The sequence below is a fragment of the Myxocyprinus asiaticus genome, chromosome 1, assembly GCF_019703515.2.
Source record: "Myxocyprinus asiaticus isolate MX2 ecotype Aquarium Trade chromosome 1, UBuf_Myxa_2, whole genome shotgun sequence".
NCBI lineage: Eukaryota > Metazoa > Chordata > Actinopteri > Cypriniformes > Catostomidae > Myxocyprinus > Myxocyprinus asiaticus.
In genome coordinates, this window is record NC_059344.1 from 33,476,062 (window position 1) to 33,498,159 (window position 22,098).

General features: G+C 38.3%; 1 protein-coding gene across 1 annotated transcript in view; it reads right to left on the reverse strand.

The window, feature by feature from the left end:
* Nucleotides 1-7,008: 7,008 nt before the first annotated feature.
* LOC127448402 (sodium-dependent noradrenaline transporter-like) overlaps nt 7,009-22,098 on the reverse strand; it is a 41,649-nt gene continuing 26,559 nt past the window's right edge. Inside the window, exons 10-15 of the mRNA XM_051710890.1 lie at nt 21,815-21,943; nt 20,838-20,937; nt 18,578-18,678; nt 17,444-17,611; nt 16,519-16,620; nt 7,009-10,337 (exon numbers count right to left, since the gene is read on the reverse strand). Coding sequence (XP_051566850.1) covers nt 10,314-10,337; nt 16,519-16,620; nt 17,444-17,611; nt 18,578-18,678; nt 20,838-20,937; nt 21,815-21,943 — 624 coding nt within the window. The 3' untranslated portion in view covers nt 7,009-10,313. The remainder of the gene's footprint in view (nt 10,338-16,518; nt 16,621-17,443; nt 17,612-18,577; nt 18,679-20,837; nt 20,938-21,814; nt 21,944-22,098) is intronic.

A 22,098-nucleotide genomic window follows, 5' to 3' on the forward strand; every position in this document is an offset into this window, starting at 1 on the left:
TCTCAAGTGTCTTTGTGCTGCATGTTAAGGTGACTATTTGTTAACGCTGCTTCTATTGAAAATTAATTTACTGCTTTTGTGATAAACTGTAATCTGTGTAATTAAAAATAATGAGAGGAATTACCAGGAGCTGATTTACTGCCACGGAATGTTTCTTGTTGCCAACATTGTTTTTCATTTTGACTTTTGCAGAATGTTGAATTAATCTTCTTCTGACAACAACACTCTTGACAGGCCATTGACAGAAACTACAAATTTTATCAATGTGTTCACATGGATTAATTTTCAGCGATTGGATTAGAGGCAGAGAACAAGGCCTTCAATATGAAGAGAACCTTAAAAAGTCCCTTAGCTCTTTAATTGCATTACATCTGCAGAGGGTCTGCAATTAGCCCGCTGTCTGCGGAGAGCCAGCTTGACTTTTATTGGCTAAGGAAATTTGATGAAAGTTTGTGGTTTTGACCTTTTTGGTGCATTAAGCAGGGCAGACCACAGCAGATAAGATGAATAAGAGTGGGGGAGGACAAGAGAGAGAAATGCAACCAGAGGGAAAGCAGCAGAGAGAAATTGTTATCAGCACTGAATATCTTCCTGTATCGGGAGTGCTGGGAGAGCAGAGTGCGGAAATTCAGAACAGGTCATCTCTCTTCCTCATCAGTGGAGGATACACAGACCGGAATAACTGAGTTTAGAAGGATGGCCAAAGCACAAATAAAATGAAATAAAATGTATCCCGCAGCATATACAGTAACTTTTATTTTATATGGTGTTTCTCTCGGCTGATATAGTCTTATCCTGGGAAACACTAAATGCACTGAATATCTGGGATTTACTATAGTCTGTATTCTACCCGAAGTGTATTCTACAGTATGAAAAATTATAATAAAAACAAAAAGGAGTGATTTGTAAATTACATTCACCCTTTGCTATATTGAATGCACCACAACTACACATATGATGTTTTACCTTGTGAATATATTGTTTTTTTGTTTTTTGAAAATGTACAATAATTTCAAATCAGATGATTGCAACACGCTCCAAAAAAGTTGAGACAGGGGCAATTTAAGATTAATAACAATTTGACGAGTTGAAATCACAAGGCGATGTGAAACAGGAGATGTTAAACAGGTGAGGCAGTTGTGTCATAGTACTGTATATTGTGTAAGGAGTCTCCAAAAACAGCCTAGTCCTTCAAGAGCAAGGATTGCACAAGACTTGTCAATTTGCCAACAGATACTTCAGCAAATAATCCGGCACTTTGAGAACAATGTTCCCCAAAGACAAACTGGAAAGAAATTGGGCATTTCACCCTCTACAGTGCACAATATAGTTAAAAGATTCAAGGAATCTGGTCAAATCTCGGTGCGTAAAGGGCAAGACGAAAACCACTTCTGAATGTGCGTGATCTCTGATCCCTCAGACATCACTGTCTTAAAAACATCATTCATCTGTAATGGATATCATGACCATGGGCTTGGGATTACTTTAGTAAACCTTTGTTAGTCAACACCATTCGCCGTAGATGCAAGTTAAGACTTTACTATGCAAAGCAGAAGCCCTACATCAACACTGTCCAGAAGCGCTGCCGACTTCTCTGGGCTCGGTCTCATCTTAGATGGAAAGTAGAACAGTGGAACTGTGATTTTTGGTCTGAAGAGTCCACATTTCAAAAAGTTTTTGAAAAACAAAGCCATCATGTTATCCGGGCCAAAGAGCAAAAGGACCATCCAAGCTGTTATCAGCATCAGGTCCAAAAGCCAGTGTCTGTATGGGCCAGGGGTGTGTCAGTGCCCATGGCCTGGGTAACTTGTATATCTGTGAGAATAACATAAATGCATACAGATATATACAAATTTTGGAGCAACATATACTGCCATCCAGCACCGTCTTTTCCAGGGACGTCCTTGCATTTTCCAGCAGGACAACTTCAAACCACATACTGCCTGGATTACAAGTGCATGGCTGTGTAAGCAGAGAGTGTGGGTGCTAGATTGGCCTGCCTGCAGTCCTGACCTGTCTTCAATTGAGAATGTGTGGCGCATTATTAAGCACACCATCCGGCAACGAAGACCCCGTACAACTGTGCAGCTAAAGACCTGCATAATGGATGAATTGGGGAAAATTCCACTTTCTAAACTTAAACTTGTGTCTTCAGTGCCCAAATGCTTAATAAGTGTTAATAGAAGAAATGGTGATATTTCACAGTGTTAAACACTCGACTGTCCCAACTTTTTGGAGTGTGTTGCAATCATCTAATTTGAAATTACTGAACATAAAAAAAATAAAAAATATTTTTTTTAATTTAAAATGAAATTCATAGGGTAAAACATCATATAATGTGTAGTTGTAGAGCTTTCAATATAGCAAAGGGTGAATATAATTTACAAATCACTCATTTTTGATTTTATTAGCATTTTTCATACCGTCCAATTTTTTTTTTTTTAATTGGGGTTGTAATAAAAACACACTTATATGCTATAATGGTTTAGATAACCCAAAGGATATTAACCTTTTCAGGTTATTCAGGCATCGGTTTTGTCATACTGGGTCAGCATGTTGAAAACATTTGTAGCAATTGCCAATCAACTAGAAAATCACAATTTAGCTAGATAGTGTTTTTTTTTTTTTTTTCACAATTACCACATTTTCAGTATTATGGCTTAATTGCCTCATGCAGAATTCAATTATAAATCAGTATAAATCTTGCTTCTGTTTGCCTAATGTGTTTTTTTTTTGTTTGTTTTTTTTTTTGCAGTAAGCTGCCAGAGTCTACTCACGGAGTGTCATTTAGTAGACACGCTGCAGGAGAGCGATTAAACCATTTGCCATTACACTGGCGACCCATTACCTTTGCTTGTTAAGGACACATTTGAGAGGTTGCAGGTGGATTGACCGGCCTACAGGCTGCCTGGTTTGTGGCTGAGTGGCATTTTCGTAAAGTTTATGTTTTGACTATGACGGCAGTTTGTGTATTCTGGAGTTTTGTCTCTTTCTTTAAAGCTATTTACGTCTATGTCTTATCTTCCCTTTTTGTGTCCCTATAAAATGCTCTCCTTATTCTCTAATTGTCTGTGTCCATCTCAGTTGTTGAAAACAGTAGCCTGTCATTTTCTCTCCTTGATTCATTATTTTCTCACCCAAGATTAGACAAACTGAAGCAGAATAATCTCCTTTCAGGCCCTTAATTCCTGCTGTCTCCTGTGCAGGGACTAAAAACGAAATGTTTTTCATTTCAGTTTGTTCTGAGCAAAAACTGTATTTTTTCATTCCAGTTCAAAAGTTCAGCAGCCTCCTTTCCAAAAGGTTACCAGTTAGAACAAAATAAAAAAATGGTTAATAACATTCTTTTTAAAATGACAGTATTCTGCTCTAAGGGGTGGGTGAAATACCAATTGCAGTGTTTCTAGATCTCACAAGAGAAACAAGCAACCTGGTCTGGAAAAAACAAGCCCAAAATAAGCCATTTGCCTCACCAAAATTGTGTAGTGGATTTGTCAGCATAGAAATCATAACAAGCAGTTGATTAACAGTTAAGTATAATTTAAATTACATATCTGCTTCTCAGTCAAAAGCCGGCAGCATCAAATCTGTATTGCATCATATCTGACAATAATTCAGTGAAGACTTGGAAACATCAGAGAAATGTTCTTTTTACCTCTAATAATATTTCCTTGTATCTGGATTAACAGTGCATGTATAATTATACATAGTTGTTAAAAAGTTCTTCATTCAGAGAATGCGACATCCACAACAGTTAGGCAAAGAAATGTGTGATGCAGCAGTTTCTTTCAGGATCAAAGCACGTTTAATTTTTGGGGGCAAAATGAAGTGATGTAGTTAAAAAAAATTTACTCTGATAAACACTTTGGATTTTAGTTTCATGAAAAAAATGATCGGAACAAAATTAACCGGTTGCCAGCATTTAAAAATAACGTTTTCAATCTGGAACAATTGAAAATAACTTTGTTCCGGTTTTCGGTTACGTTCTGCAGAGAATTTCGTTTTATTTTCGGTTTCTGTTTTTGTTCCTTGTTCCTGTGTATGTAGTCTGTCTGTCTTTCAAACGCAATGGCTTTGTTCCTTTGTCTTTCTGTATTTTTGTTTTGTTTGTTTTTTGTTTTTGTTTTTATCAAATCATTAAAACGTTTTAATTCCCTAATACCATTCCAATGGCTCATTGTTTAATTTGTCCTGTAAGACAACATACTGCATGTGTATAGTGAGAGGAAAGAGAGACAGAAATTCTCCAAGTCCTTTTCTGTCATTTCACAACTTCCCAAATTATTCTTAAAGGAATATTCCGGGTTCAACACAAGTTAAGCTTAATCGACAGCATTTGTTGCATAATATTGATTACCACAAAAAATTATTTTGACTTACCTTTTCTTTAAAAAAAAAAAAAAAAAAATAAAACTCGAGGTCACAGTAAGGCACTTAAAATGGAAGTGAATGAACCTTAAAATAATAACTTTTTCAAAAGTTTAGCCATTATGCGTTAACATGATATGTGTGACAAGATCACTTACTAACCTTTTCTATGTAAAGTTATAGCCAGTTTTACTACTTCGCTGCCATGACAATGTAGTCAACAAACCCTAAAACCATAAAAATATTGTAAAAATTACAATTTAAACAACTTTGCTGCTCAAATAATACACAAGTTTTAACAGAAGAATTAAAGTGCTTTTATAAAATTCTAAGCTTTACATTTCTGTGTTTAAACCCTCCACATTTTTTTTTTTTTTTGTCATTGAAAGTGATCTGGCTATCAGTTAGGGTATACAAAGGGGCTAAAGGCACACCTTAAGGAAAATTTTCTGTTTTATGGACACAAGGTCTATCAAGATTGAAAAAAAATCTATTTAATTTTATTGAATAATTATGGAGCAATGTTATTTGCTTTAAAAGAAATAATAACGGAAATGTTTTGATTAAAATAATTATTATTATTTTCTATATTATTATTATTTAAAAAACTGCCATTATGGTGAGGGGTCCTTTTACCCCACACCTGGATATAGTGATCATGTGGATATAGAGACAATAGTTATAGGGCAAAGTTTGTCAACTTAAATACATTTGAGACTGCAAGATGCTTTTTTAATAAACAAATTAACATAGTGCTTATTCAAAATAAGCACTTCAGAAAAGGGTTAACCATTTTCTGTTAATTCAGTCACATTTGGCATTTTATAACATCTCAAGTATTCTATAAACAAATTAATCTCCACTGTGATTGGATCAGTCAATGTGAGCCCAATTTAAACATTTTTCATCAAATCAACAAATCTATTCAACTCACTAGAGAAAAACAATGTGTTTAGCGGGGGCCTTTAGCCCATGCAACATGGGGCATTTTAACCCAAATACTATCACTTATTGGACAACAATTGGAACACTTTTTATTTAATCACCTTGAACAAAACTGAAAATAACAAATAAGTATTTTGTCTGAAAATAAATGTGATAATTTCAGGGATTCTCATTAAGTTTAATAATAATAAAAAACTTTTAATTATTATATCAAATGACCTTAAATCAAACTTAAAACATTTGATCTGATTGATCAGGAATATTTTGCAGTGTATAGTGACAAAGAGGTGTTTAGGAAAGTACTGTGGGAGTTTTTGTTACTATTTAGTGTTTTGGGAGAAAATAAAATCAAAAATGCCTTTTACCCTGGGGGTCATTTAGCCCCGTTGTACCCTACATATTCTGGAAAACCTCCAGCAATAACAACAGACCACAGGCAGATTAATTGCTTTGCAGACAACTTTTTAGATTACTTCAAATTATTGTTATTTGAATGATTTGCTGAGTGTCTGACGAATCATATCAAACAAAAACAGCATTGCATATATCCTTTATGGATAAAGCAGCTGATATTGTGACAAACTATTGTGACTATTTTAATATAAGATGGAAAATAATGGAAATGACAATACTGAATAGCTCTATTAGTTCCATCTTATTTAACATTGAGTATTTCATTTAGTATTTGTGTACTGTGCAGTTTGTGTTTAGATTACCAAGATGTTAGCTTTGCAACATGCAAGCATCAAACTATTAGAATCCACTGTGAGCACTATTTGCAAGTTAGTTGCTGCCTAAAAGTGTTTTAATTTATAAATGATTGGCATGGTCAGAATCTGTGCCCACAGAAAGCACCACAGATTTGCAAACAATTTGAATCATTCATAAAATTCTACACATAATCCTTTCTGCTATAAGTTTATAATACTCGCAACTCTCAACACATTTTATATTTTAATCAGTTGCACAGAATTCCCCAGGCCTCCCCCCACTATTAGTACAGAAAATGTGAAAAAGATTGCAAATTCCACGTGGGCCTGCTGAGATTCTATTTCTTGAGTATGCTAGAAAGTAGACAGCAAGGCATCTTACTAGGGATTGGAACAGAGTCTAAATATGATTTTAGACCTGTAATACAATCTCAGTTCCAAATATGCAAGATTTGTTAAGAAGAAAAAGCTTGGTTATTGGTTATTTCTGTATTGAAATTTCTATTTGTTCAACAGTAGCAGACTGTTGGGTGGTCTTTAGATATTATGAGTCCCACAATGGATCGTTCTATCCATGTAGCACTAACCTTTATTGAATGTGCTGAAACAGAGGAGAATCTTCCAGGTGATGAACTGACCCAGGGGCATTTTATTATTTAAACAGCATGGGGCAGAGTGGGGACACACATTTGGCTTCTGTATAACCTCAGTGTGCATCCGGCAGAGACAAGTGAACAGTGCACACACAAAAGCAGAATGCTATAAAGTGACACACAAAAACGGCTCTGTCAGCCAGTGCTCAGCAGAACACAAAACGTTTGATTAGAGGACTATGAATGAAAGTCCATGTGCATTTCTAAAAAACAAAAAAACAAAACAAAACAAAACGGTGATCAGTTTCAAGTTTTAATGATTAAAAACAACAACAAAAAAGCTCAATTAAGAGCAGACAAAAAACACATTTCGATCTGTGTGTGTACTGGAAAGGATTTTATTGTTATAATGTGCATATTTTGACTTTTAATATATAATTGTCACTCACAATCAAAAGGACAAATTTGTATTTGTACACAGTATTCTGTAAGCATCGCTCAGAAATGCCAGAGCTGCTCTGTTTACATTCATGTGGCTACGTCACCTCCGGTTACATTATACATCTCTGAATTCTGAATATTTATATCTTTACCAACATCACACAGTATGATATAACATTAGACACTTTGTTTTTAAATGTTTTACATTCACGTTTCATAAAGAATTTGATACATACAATATTAGATATATAACAAAAGAATATAATCTCTTTATATTTCATGATCCACAATGTTGTTTGCTTTCTACCAGTGACCATGTTTAATTAATTTATTTATTTTTGTATTTGAAAGGAATAAATATAACACAAACGAACAGAGATGCCATAATGGAAGTACATTTTGTCACTTAAAAATGTAAGTGAAACATTATCTTAGAACAAGAAAGCTAATGTGAATTACATTTGTATGTATGCATCATCTCAAGACAAAGACCACATAGATTAGACAAATCATTGATTTTGAGGGGTTTGAAAACCAACCTAATCTGGAGATAGACTAGACCTGGAACTAGACCTAATCTGTTACCTAAATGCAAACACAAAGACTTGAAATGTTCAAATGTCCACATGATAATGGAACTACCACAAGAGCTCAATTAATTCAACAGCAGTTGACAGTGTATAGTGGAAATGGAATGCATTCCAATTAAATAACTGTATTTCTTGGAATCGAAGATTTTGAATGGAACTTTTGTCATGTCAAACAGAATTCAAACTAAATAGGCTAAACCTCTGTCTAGTGTTTCAGAACACTTTTACCGTAACTTTCAACAACCGGTTTCATAGAGTCTTTGATTTCAAAATATAAAGTTCTATGTGTTTGTTCTATTGATTTTGAATCATTACAAACATTATTCATTTGAAAGGCCATATAGGTTTGCCCCTAGGTAGCAAATCTGTCCTGTAATAACATTTGTTATCATAATAATATATGTTGATCTGAGCAAAGGCTAAATGTTGATCCATTGGCTAGACTCAAACATAAAAATAAATTCCCTTTTGCTTAATAAAACAATGAAATAAAACAAATGAAGAGCCCGAAAGTTCTACTTGAGGCAGCTCATTGGAACAAGTCTCGGTTTATTTTGAAAGCTTAGTATAAAGTTCCCTTGGCATGGAGATAATTGAAGCTCTCTCCTCAATGAACATCCCTGCATTCTCTTCATGAGGATGAGTGACTTAACGGCAGGAAGTTTATGGCTAGATAAGGCACTGACACAGTGGTGTATGTCTGCTCTGTAAGGTGTGTCAAAAAGGAAAAGATGTGCTCAAGATAATTCTCAGTCAGCCCTTGATGAAAGCCAGCTGCTGAAAAACCAAACCATTCTCCAAAAAACAAGGTAATATATGATAAACTCACACAGCTGCACCCCAAAACAGAGCAATGACTCAAAACCCCTTCAAACCTGCTACATCGAGTGAATGATCTCTTGCAATATCAAGAGAGTTTCCATTTGTATGTATTATTACCTAAACCTCAACATCTTGCGCTATGAAATACAGTGTAGGTAAGGGGTGTGCAGCGAAACCATTATCTGTATTTGTATCTGTATCTGATTTTATAACAAAATTATCAGTATCTGTCTCTGTATTCGGATAGAACCGGGAGTGGGCGGGGCTTAAACCGGTGGTGTGTCAAAACTAAATGAAATGCCCATTTTTAAATGTTACTCTTACATTTATAGTTTCTATTAATAAAATATGCCTTGTATATGCCTTTTCATAATAGCCTAATAATAATAATAATAATAATTATTATTATTATTATTATTATTATTATACAACAATTATATATAAAATACAGCTAAATATGAAATGTCAAGCACACATTTTGCAGTGAATAATAAATACAAATTGAAACATTAAAAGAAATAAAAATAAAATTAATATAGCCTACAAACAGGTGAAAGCCCCATAAATCTATCAGGAATTTTTACGTTAAGACACCATTATTTAGTTAAATAATAATAATAATAATAATGTAAAATGTATATAGCGCCTTACCAGAGGTAGCACAGTTTAAAGAAGAAGAAAAAGAAGGAGAATGTTTCAGTTTCTTCATTTTAAATAAGGAGGAATATTCCTAATAAATGAATACTCTATGGAGCATTTAAACCTTTATGGAGCATTTAAACTTTTTTTTGGAACAAAGTCTTAACCAGATAATTACCTTAATTGCTGATGTGAATATAAATGTGGTCAACTTTAAAAGATGGATAGATGGGCTCTGACATGAAATCATCACTTCAGGTCATGAATTTAACATCACGCTCAGGTTTAGGCTATAAATAAATACATGGGAATCACGTGTGAAACGTGTGATACATTAACAAAGACATTTCAAGAAGTGGAAAGTGTATATGATGTTGTATCTTAATGTCACTTGATAAGCTCCAGATGCACACAATTAACAGAGACCGCAAACAGAGTCAACACCGCGCCCGTCCGATTTGAAATCACAACATGCACATTTTCATTCATAAGGTTTACACTCTAGAAATATTGGCTGCAGAGATTCATAAATTCTTTGTAATTTTGTATATGTTTATTTAAAATGTCGCTTTATACTTGTGTCTCTTGGATAATCAGTCATACGAATATTTTTGTATATTATTTGGATGAATCCATTATTCATTTTGAAGTCATTATTCTTGCCTTTCCGAATAAGGTATTAGGCTTTGGGCACATCCCTAGTGTAGGTTAACTTGTTACACCCACTTAACGTTTTCCATATAACACACTAAACTTCCCAGCCATACCGTTTAATGTAGCTGGGGTGTTTTTCTGTATACACTGTCACAAACAATGATCCATAACCATCATGAAAGTAAACTAGTACAACCTAATAATTATTTTTACAATGAAAAAGTGGAAAATACCTGTATTTTCCATAAATATAATTTTTGAGATGTGTTGTGACTAAATCCTTGGGTATGAAAAAAATACAGGCACAACATTAATTTTGCCCTGCAATATAAAAAAAGTAAAGTCCACAACTGAACACAAATGGAGCAGTCCAGACAGTACAGTGTGTGGTGTGGAGAAAAGCACATAGCCATTGCTTCGTTTTGTCCTTTTCTGAGGGGACACATTTAATTTAGTAAGAGACCTTTGCAGAAACCTTTCTCTCTCACACACACTGTATCTTTCCAGAATTCAAGTAGCATTTAAGAGGGCACTCCCACCTGGCCCCTTCATCAGATGGATAACCAATGTCTGAGCTGGAAAAACAAGACAAAAAATACAATGGAAATAATGTGAGACACTTAACATTCTTTGTGAAAAGGCCATGCTCACCACAGGTCATCTCTCATACAGCCTCTCTTGGCTAAATTTTGGTAAGGTGCAGGCCCAAACGGAATCTGCGCACATAGAACTCCAGAATTTCCACAGAATTGCAGCCTTTGTGATTTACAAAAGTTATGCACATTCCCCACCCCTTGGATATTTTTTAAATTAAATATTTAGGCTAATTAAAGTATGCTTTTCACTACCAATAAGAGTATGTTACTCTTAGCTCTATTTAAAGCTGAACTAGGGTATTTTTGGGGGGTAAAAATGAACAAAATTCCATTATTGAGGGAGTATATCAAAATCTTACAATTAAAATTGTAAGCTTACAATAATGAATTATATTTTGAGCTGTTGGTTCGGATTTGGAGGAAAATTGCAGTTTTACATCATTCGTCCGTGCATGTTTATATCATTTCCGTAAGTAAAGAAAAGAAGGACCGGCTAGGTGGCTTGTGGTATGTCAGCAGTCATCCATTGGTCGTCTTCTGTTAACTGTTTTGCAAAGTTGTTTACTTGCTATAATGCTTAGGTATGTTTTCTGACAGGGCTTTTGAAGCTTTATTTGGTTGTAATGTTTTAATGAATCAAACATTACTATTGTGGTACTATATAGGTTTTCTGGTCACTTTTATCAATACTCATGAGTTCTGAGTATTGATAAAAGTGACCAAAACTACAACATTGTTGTAGTTTTGAAGTTCCCTAAGTATATGTGTGTACTGGATGTATGTATGTATGTTAAGGCAGCAACGGTACACAAAATTCATGGTTCGGTACGGTTTCGGTACAGCAGAGAAAACAAAGAATCTTTCTTTAATTAATTTATTTTGAAAGCAGTGGCTGATGGGCAATAATTCTTATTGTGAAGGCTCATTTATACATGACTGCATTATTTCTTAAATGAAATTACAATACAAAACTTAATAGCTTCTTATATGCACATTGTATAAAAAAAAATATTAGAAGTATAAAAAGTGTAATTATAAATATTGTAACACAGATATGACATGAACAGTGCAGTTTTCTGTGTCTTTTGCCTTTTAGCTCACCACTTATACTTATCACTCAATTTTCAATTTTTTTTCTTCAGGAAAATCAGAATATCCACATTATCAGCGGAGAGGACAATTCGTGGACAATTACAGCTTGTGCTTTTTTAGAACAGGCACTACAGAATTGCTGAAATGTGTTCTTGTTCCTTGTTAGAGACTATACATTCAGATTTAAAACAAATTAAATGCTGACTTTCAATTTGCTGAAGTTTAAAATCTCAAGACTTGAAAATGTCTCGGTTACTGTCATAACCTCTGTTCCCTGATGGAGGGAACGAGACGTTGTGTCGATGAAGTGATACTAGGGGTCACTCCTGGGAGCCCCAGACATCTCTGATCTTTGAGAAAAGGCCAATGAGAATTGGCGAGTGGAATTTGCATGCCACTCCCCCGGACATACGGGTATAAAAGGAGCTGGAATGCAACCACTCATTCAGGTTTTGCACTGAGGAGCCGAGACAAGGTCCCGGCCCATTCAGCGGGTAGTTCGGTGTTGTGGCAGGAGGGACACAATGTCTCGTTCCCTCCATCAGGGAACGGAGGTTACGATAGTAACCGAGACGTTCCCCTACTGTCACTCACTCGACGTTGTGTCGAGGAAGTGACACTAGGGGTCCCTATACAAAACGCCACGACTACTGAACTGTGTTACGTGGACTAGCGGGGCGAGATGGGCAGACCTCTGTGTGCCTCGTAACCAGCGCACCCGGGCCGTCACGTAACCTCCCCCAACGCTCTTGTGGGCATCAAACAGTCCCCTGCACCTCAGGGACAAGTCGACTGCACAAAAAATAAGGACTGGCCGGCCCAGCCGTGGCCTTTTCTCTTTTTTTTTCTCCCCAAAAGGAACGAAATCGTTCAGCTGGGGGCCATATAAGGTCCATGTCAGGGGGTGTCCCTCCAAAGAGGAGGACACCACGGAGACCACACCCCACCCAGAGAGGGGGGCTTTCAAGTGGAAATAAGTCACATGGTCTTACCAAGTCTAGTCGGAAGCACGTCATGTGGAAGGGTCCCATGGTAGGTCCTACCCGAGGGGGGAGGAGTTTCTACAGACACGGTGACCCGGGCAGATGGGTGTCTGCCCAAGGAAGATGCGGTTTACCAATGGGGAAACCACTTTGCGAAAAATACATCACATGGGGTTACCAATGGTGTAACCAGCGCATGTGGAGAACCTACCCCAGTACAGGGCCTAATTAGCACACGTACTGGGCCTGTGGCGAGTTTCTCTGAAAACTCGCCAGCCACAGGGCTAAGGAGGAAGAACATTCAGGGTCCACACTTTTGTAAACGTGACTGGGAGAAAGAGCGCACGTCTTCGCCTCAAGGGATGGGAAAGGCACTATGCGCAAGCAGTACACCCGGCCAGCTGTCCCGAGACTTACCTGTTTGAACCTGACAACACACGGGACAAAACTGGCTCAAGCCGGAGGTTGTAGAACCTCGCAAAGGTGTTAGGTGTTGCCCAGCCCGCTGCTCTACAGATGTCTGCTACAGAGGCGCCATTGGTCAGAGCCCAGGAGGCCACTACACCCCTGGTAGACTGGGCGTGATATGCCATAGCGATGGTGTCAATGACCCAGTGGGCGATCCTCTGCTTGGAGACAGCGCTTCCTTTCCGCTGTCCCCCAAAGCAGACAAAGAGCTGCTCGGAGCTTCTAAAGCTCTGCGTGCGATCCAAGTAGATGTGCAAAGCACGCACCGGACACAGCAACATCAAGGCTGGGCCTGCCTCCTCCAGGGGCAGTGCTTGCAGGTTCACCACCTGATCCCTGAACGGGTTTGTGGGAACCTTGGGCACATAGCCCGGTCGGGGTCTCAGGATCACGTGAGAGTCACACGGGCCGAAATCCAGGCACAGTTCGCTGACAGAAAATGCCTGCAGGTCCCCTACCCTCTTGATGGAGGTGAGCGCCATCAGGAGGGCAGTCTTCAAAGAGAGCGCCTTTAACTCTACTGACTCTAGGGACTAATGGAGCTCCCCGTAGACCCCGAAGGACCATGGAGAGGTCCCACGAGGGAACGAGGCGCAGTCTGGGGGGGTTTAACCTCCTCGCGCCTCTCAGGAACCTGACGATCAAGTCGCGCTTCCCAAAATACTTACCGTTAACTGCATTGTGATGTGCCGATATAGCTGCTACATACACCTTCAAGGTGGAGGGGGACAGCCGCCCCTCCAGCTTCTAGTGCAGAAAGGAAAGCACTGATCCGACTGCGCATCTCTGGGGGTCTTCGCTTTGGGAAGAACACCACTTAGCGAACAGACGCCACTTCAGGTCATACAGGTGCCTCGTCGAGGGAGCCCTGGCCTGAGTGATCGTGTCTACCACTGCCACTAAGGTAGGCCACTTAAGTTTTCGGTGTCCCGTCCAAGGGCCAGACATGGAGATTCCAGAGGTCTTGTCGCAGGTGCCAGATGGTGCCCTGTCCCTGAGAAGGAAGGTCCTTCCTCAGGGGAATTCACCGGGGGGCTGTCACGAGGAGCGTGAGGTTCGAGATTCAAGTCTGGGTGGGCCAATAAGGTGCTCTTTTCTTGACAAAGTGGGTACCGCAGCCCGTTGGGCATGCAGCGAAATCGAAAGATAAGGAAAATAAGGATTCTCCACCCGACCCTCCATCGGGGGAAGGAGTGGTCTCTTTGGGTGGGTTCGTGGCCAGCCGTGAGATGAGTGGCGTCTGTTTCCTGCGGGTGGCTCCAAGCCGGGGCCGGCCCACTGGGGCGGGCTGCGGCGGAGCCGGTGTTACCTCCACAGGGGGATGCCCTTGGCGATGAGCAGACGGGGTGTGGGGCCTTGAGCCGAGTCGGGGCAGGATATATTGTATGGCCTCCGTCTGCTTCCTTACCGTTGAAAACTACCGGGCAAAGTCTCGGAGATGGGGAGCGTCAAGGAATCGAGTCTTGTCAGCCTCTCTCGACTCGACCAGGTTGAGCCAAAGGTGGCATTTCTGGACCACCAAGGTGGACATCGCCTGCCCGAGGGACCGCGCCGTGACCTTCGTCGCCAAGGGCGAGGTCGGTCGCCGAGTGCAGATCCTGCATTAATCCCGGGTCAGAACTACCCTCGTGCAGTTCTTTAAGTGCCTTGGCTTGGTGCACCTGCAGGAGAGCCATGGAATGCAGGGCGAAGGCGGCACGTCCAGCAACGCCATAGGCTTTAGCTGTCAGTGACAACGTGAGCCTACAGGCCCTGGACGGGAGCCTCGGACGACTCCGGCAGGTGGCACCGTGACCACCTGATCCACCCGAGGAACCACCGAGTACCCCCTCGCCGGCCCACCGTCGAGGGTAGTACGAGCGGAGGAGTTTGTGAATCGGGTGCGGGCAGTAAAAGGTGTCTGCCACGACCGCGTAAGCTCCTCATGCACTTCCGGGTAGAAAGGAACGGGGGTGGAGTTTGGCCGTGAGCGGCGCTCCGGCCCCTGGAACCAATCGTCGATCCGCGAGGGTTCGGTGGGGAGCGAAGGGTTCCACTCCAGCCCAACACTCCTGGCTGCCCGGGCAAGCATGGCCGCCAGCTCCGCGTCCACCTGCGACTGGATCACTGTACCCGAGGGTGGGAGTCCAGCCAAGTCTTCCGTGTCAGACACGGTGAGCCAACTAAAAGAGCTGCATATACTCTTCTTTTTTTTCTCACTGTTGAAGCGCCCAGGGATGTATTCTGCACAATGCCGGTGCAAGGGGGGAGAACCGCTGTAATGCACCGTAAGACCAACAACTCGTGAGAGAAAGAGAGATGAATGGGCCAGTAGTAGTTCAACTTGAATGAACACAACCACTCGGCTCCTTTTATACCCGTATGTCCAGGGGAGTGGCATGCAAATTCCACTCACCAATTCTCATTGGCCTTTTCTCAAAGATCAGAGATGTCTGGGGCTCCCAGGAGCGACCCCTAGTGTCACTTCATTGACACAACTTCGAGTGAGTGACAGAAGGGGAACTATTATTTTCTCTGGCTGCCGTTCAGTCTCTGTCAGGCACACGCCAAGTATCTCTCGAGCGGTTTCGCTTTTGACACTGGTTCAGATGATATGCAAAAAGATACGGCAGCTTGCCTGTATTTCTCCACACCTGACTCACCAGACTGCGTGTGAAGTCGCCATTCTCCATGCAGTAGGCTTAAATCCGCTGCCCATGTTTATTATGTGTGTAAAGAATGTTTATACAGCGTGTAATGAAGAAGTGTACACTGCTCCACACAATCAGTTTCTGTGATAGAATGTGCAGTGAGTTGAGCGTGTTCCTCCAATTTTTGCCACAGTAAGTGGGGAAAAGCTTTATTGAAGCTTCAGTAAGTGGAAACAATAGATACTGCATTAATTGCGTAAATTGTTTTCTTAAGCGTTAAACAGTCAACTATTAATCGCAGGAATTAACACATTAAAATGTTCAGTCCTAATATGGATTGTTAGCTCAATTTTTTTTCATTATAACTTTACACATAAAGAAATAAATAAGGAAACAGCTTATTATTGTGACTGTTATGTTGCATATTTATGCATTCTATTTTCATGTTTAATAAAGTAGTGTACATTTCAAACCCATCAATACTGAATCTGTGTTTTTAGTTAGTTTTGTGTGCATACTATTTTATGCTTTAGTTGCATTATTCACTGAGGCTATAAATTGTAAACTTGTATCAGCCATTTCAGTGGTTTCGCCTCTTAAATTTGGGATATTTTAAGTGTAGTACGATACAAATATTAATGTGTGGTGGATGAGACACACCATATTAAAAATAGAATAAACATATTAAAATATGAAAAATAAGAGTGTTATCTTCATCAAAGCAAGTAATATATTTGTTGTTTAATTGAATAACAAAATATTAATGTGAAAATGGCACATCATGACTCCGGTTCTGCAGGTGATCTCCGAGATGATTTGGTGAACACAGGTAAGCTTAAACCATAAGCGCAGAAGAGGAATGCCAAAGCACAACTGACGTAAGAAAGAAGTAAGTGTTCTTGCAATTTTCCTTCAAAATCAGTGCAGAAAATGTGAAAAAGTCAGCAGATTCCGTTTGGAGCTGGTAATAGGTATTTGCAATGGTACCGTTAGCATTGTGTTGTGCTCGGGTCTGACCTTGAACTGCCTGACATTACCCTCGGCCACCATGTGATGTTCATGTTCTGGAGTAATGCAGTATGCTATCCTCTGAAATGGAAGACATTGAGAAAACAAAGTGAACATGCAAGTATAAACACAGCAATAATGATGCACTGGTCCAAACAAAAACTTAATCATCTGCTTAAAAACAGATGGCAGCAGGGAATTGTGGCATTTTATTATTCAAATGTTAGATTATCTCTGTAACCATTTAAGACTTTTGGTGTTTGTGGAAAATGTGAGTGTATGTATGCACTGAGCCAGTTGTCAGTAGCATGTTTGTGGCTTCGGCAAGTAACATTTAAAATTGAAACTGATATTTAAAATCTAGGACCACACAATAAAGTCATGAAGCTAACAACTAGATATGGAACTGTGTAATCTGAATTTAAATAACCATAAATGTATAAAGTGAACCAAAAAAGTGTATAGACACTTATGGCATACTTAAAAATTTAACCAAGTGGCATTTATTGCAAAAAATAAAATAAAAATAGCACAAGCACACTTTACAAGCATAACATGTCACAGAAAGAAGTTTGTTAGTTTTATAAAAAAATAAATAAATACAGTTAAGCCAATTTTCAAGATTAATAATCAAATGTAGTAGAACTATGTTCATAATTATTGTGAAACTATACAGCAGTGGCACTGAACTTGATGGGAACTGATACATCCACTGGGACCAGTTTGTTAAAAAGAAATTGCAAAAATGGCTCAGAGAAGTTCCCAGAAAATGTCTAGCATAATTTATTTGCTGATGCTAATTATGATATTTTGTTATCTAATGCAATTCAATTTACATACATTTGTTAAAATTAATACATGTAAATACTTTTTGGGTCCTCTGTGTATTTATGTTGTTACTAACCTCCTTGAAGGTACCTGGCATACTCAGGAACTTGTAGATGGCATAGATGGGTACAACCAGCATGGAGGACAAGGCTATGGACCAGCCCACCACATTCGACCAGTAAGGAAAAATATAGTCATCATATCTCAGGTCACTGGAGGTAACAATGCTGGCGATCACCACAAACTGCACCGAAAGTCAGAAATGATATAAACATAACCTAAAAATATTTGTTAGCATAACAGAAATTAAGCCAAGTCATTTTTATTGATTGAAATTATTTGTATCAGTTGTATTTCTAGAGTTCAATTGAGCAATTTTTTTCTGTTCCACTAGTGCATACTGCTGCCTGTTTTATCTGAACAATGACTAAGACAGTAAACTCAGGGAGTAAAAGCAAGTTCCCCCATATTGTAAGAACTGCTGTGGAAGGTTAGGCTACAAAGTAGAGCGAGTCAGTCAACTCTACTCGTATCAAAATAAGTATCAAAGGCTAAAACATTACACGGTCCTAAAAGTGGCATCTGCCTACAGAATATCACAGATACACTGAAGGTAACCTAAAAAATGTGCTTCGTGTGGTAATAAATGGTCTAAATTAACTGGTTTGATTCAAGTAAAAAAAAAAAATAACACAAATTAATCAATCTGACTACATTAGTTTACACAAACAATTTTTAAGGGTTAGATCAAGTAGAAATGGGCACTTTGCAGGTTATCACTTTAGTGTAATAAAGGTTAGAGTTTCCCTTGTCATGACCATGTCAATGTCTTAAATAATACAACAATCCACATTGTAAAAAAAAAAAAAAAAAAAAAAAACGTCCATTTGATAATCTAGTTTGTTGTTCCCTTAAAGAGCTACAGTATTTTTACCTCATCTGACTTTTAAAAATTCTTCTGTGTTTACCCATATGTATTCAGTAGGCCTAATGTTAAATAATTTCTTTGACTTGGGTAAAACCAGTTTATTTATGTTACCACATGAAATAAATTTTAGGTTAACTGATAATCTTTTTTTTTTTTTTTTTTTACAGTGCAATATAACAAGGCAGAGAAAAGATAAATCATAATAAATCAAATTCAAGTTAAATTGCTTGCATTAGGTGCATATATTAAAATCTGTGACACCTTCTCTTCATTTTCACTTACCAGTAAGAACGTTGGACTGACAAACTTCCAGCAAAGCCTCCAGTAGATTCCTGGTTTGAAGCCCATCATGCGTTCAATATCCTCACTAAATCTGTCCACACCTAAGGGACATACAGTACGTACAAATAAATTATCAGCATCTGGATATAATTTCAAGAAAAAGACACCCAAGACCTTTCTCTGAATTGTGGCCTCTCTTTAAACAATATCAGGGATGATCTGAACCATTTGTACTGTACTCTCATACAGAAATGTTTTTGAATGTTATGTAATAAAATTAGAAGGAGATATGGGAAGTGTTGGAAGTCAGGAAGCAATGTCATGGAATGCAGGGCCGCTAATCTTGAATTTTCTGACAAACAGTTTTGTACTTGTTTGCTCTGGGGGGAGTTACTGATCTTTATATTCATGAGATTGCTTATTATCTTTTTTTAAATATTGTGTAATAATATTATGGAATTAACACGATTGCCCTAACAATGTACTGAATGTAAACAAACAATTTTAGACTTTTAGATTGTCAGAGATTGCTTTCAGTCATGAATGCAACCTCTATGACACCAGCGGTCATTTTACAGAGACATCCTAACTCTAGAATCCTATCTTATCTGTTAGTAACCATGTCAATGTCACTTAGGATCTACAGTAGATATGTTCTCTTTACCTTGTCTTATGATGAAAGATAGGACATTTCTATTATACACATTAATATGGCCACAGAAGTATGAATTTCCTCCCTCTTAATGCAAGAACTGCACATGCCATGGTCTGCATTAATCATTTTTATGTTAAGATAAATGCTTAATTTTTTGGTAAGCCATCAATCTTTATAAATTAAACTAGTCACGTTGTTGTACCATTAGCCATGAGTTCTCGCTCAGAGGTACGTTTCCCAAAAGCATCGTTAGCTAGCTATGGTCACAAGTTCTGTCGTTACCAACACAGTTCAATAATTTGGTGTTTCGCAAAACTGTAGTTCCAACGAACATTTGTAAACAGCATCGCACAACTGGGTGGTTGGAACTACAGCTCTTTACCTGTGGTTTGAAGCATAGTTCCTTGTTATTTTGCTGTGTTGACATCATTTGTCTTCGCTGAGGCTTCTATGTCTTTCATTCCATACAGTATATATCTTTTATTCTCTCAACACTTTGACCACGTTTACATGCATTTAACAAAGCAACTTATTCCAGGGTTTTGCTGAAAGCGGCATTCTGAAACATCACGTAAATGCGAATGCATCCGTTTCAAGGATTAAAGACTGTTGAAAGAAAGCGCTTTATCACACATAGTTTCTGTCGGAAAATATGTCTTTTATGTGTTTATGTTAACGCATAAGTGCCGTTTATATGCTTTTTGAAGAGTGTACATATGTGCTCAAGTGCGTCGGGGGAACCCCAAAGTCTGATGTATAGGGAAACGCCACTATTGCAGTGAATGTATCTGTCACATTACACAGTGCATGCAGCTTTCCTGCCTTCAGAAGCTTTCTTGCATCAAACAAATTTCTGTTGTACATGTAAATTAACTTTTATAGTTTCATATTCTCTGAAGTTATTACTCCACCCCATGCATAACATCATTAACGACACCTCTATATTGTTGAACCAATGTGGTTCGAATGATGGGTGTGCGACACAGTTTCAACACTTTTGGGAAGCAGCTAGTTAATTTCTCTAACAATGCAACATACTCTGGTGGTTTAGCAGTGAGTTACATCATTGTACAGGAAACAACCTTGATTTGTTAAGTTAATGTTAGACAAAAGGCTTATACTGTAATGCATTTGTGTGTTGAGCATCAATGCTGGTAACAATCCTGCTCCTGGGGGCCCTCACACTGTGTATTTTAGGTCTCAGTAATCTAACACACTCAATTCAACTCATGGAAACTCTACTAATGCAATGAGTTGAATCAGGCATTATATCCAAAATATACAATTTGCAGTGGTGTGGGGTGACTTGAGAAACACTAAACAAATGCACAAATCACCAAAAACCAATTATTTATTTGCATGTAGAAGCAAAAAGTTGTGTCCAGAAGTTGGATAAACATAAACATTCATGAATAAACAAAAATTTTAGTGAAGGGTCAAGTTAGGTTACCACTATTTTCAGTAGAAAGTGGAAGATCCATTAACATACATGTTGTTTATACTCATATTATGATACTCATGATGAGGACTTTGTGGCATAAATAGTTCAAATGAGTAGTGATAAGAGGTATACATTTAAAACACATTTATGAAGCATTTACTCACCGTAGAACCAAGACACTCCAATGGCCTCAATCAGCACCCCAAATAGAATGGATGTCCCTGCAGCATACTTGTCCAACAAGGTCAACACATAGATCCCTCCCTGGCATGGCCAATATACAACAAGGACAAAAAATTAAGATTTTGAGAGCTGCTGAATAAAGGTCTTTTATATGGTTAATTCATTAATATAGTGTTTGTTTGCTTGCTTGTTTGATTATGTTACAAAGGCTATGAAAGGAATTTTGTATTGAAGAGATTCATCACTGAGAACTATTTTGCCTAATCATGATGCAAGTAATCAAATAACAATTGATTAACTAAACACTAATTTATCTGCTAAACTCTTTTTATGCATGTCAGCCAATACATGTTGGCATTTTCTACAATGTTAATAGCTCCAATTTATGCAATTAATGGGTTGCACCATGTGAATCTAAAGACACTGGCCCTGTTTCTCTTTCACAATATTAACATGTCCAAATGTACCATCATTTTGGCTGTTCAGAAGTCTGCATAGTCTGCATGGCTATAAGAAATATATATATTACATTCATTATACATTTCTCTCAATTGTTAATGAACGTTAGGCATTCCTATGAATGGGTGGATATATGTATAGCTACATGTGTTGTGAAATAATGTGAAATAAATCAACAAGAGTTTCTGATACTTTCATATTGTGATGCTGCCTACACAGAGACAATTGTTGGATTTTACACTGACTGAACATCCCTTATGGTGTTAGCAAAGGCCACATTCACACTAATCCATTTAATTTAAAAAATGCATTGATGGACCTCTCATCCACACTATAACAGTGTTTTCCTCCACCTAAAACGAAGACTTTTGAAAACGCTTTTGAACTTAAACAGATTTGTGTTGGTGTGGCCAAAGTCTTAACCTTGGTATGTGAAGCACAATGTCTGAAAAATATTTTTTTTATAATGTTCGCTTCTTACTGTCCAAACAAGACTTACATTTGTGACGCAAAAGAGGGCTACTAGGAATGTCCCAAATGCTGTAGCGAACGTAAAGACCTTTCTATTCCTCTTGAGGATTTTGAAGTCATCTGAGAGCCCTGTGATTACTGCCTCCATGCCGCCCATCTAAACAGGATATGACATCAAGCATTGTTTGCATGCTGGGGAGTATATTTTATAGCCATACTACTTTTAGTTGAAGTTTATATTATTGGTGTAATTGTTGTGAAGCTTAAATAAATGTAATGTAAACAAGTCAGTTATGTCTATTCAATTTCATG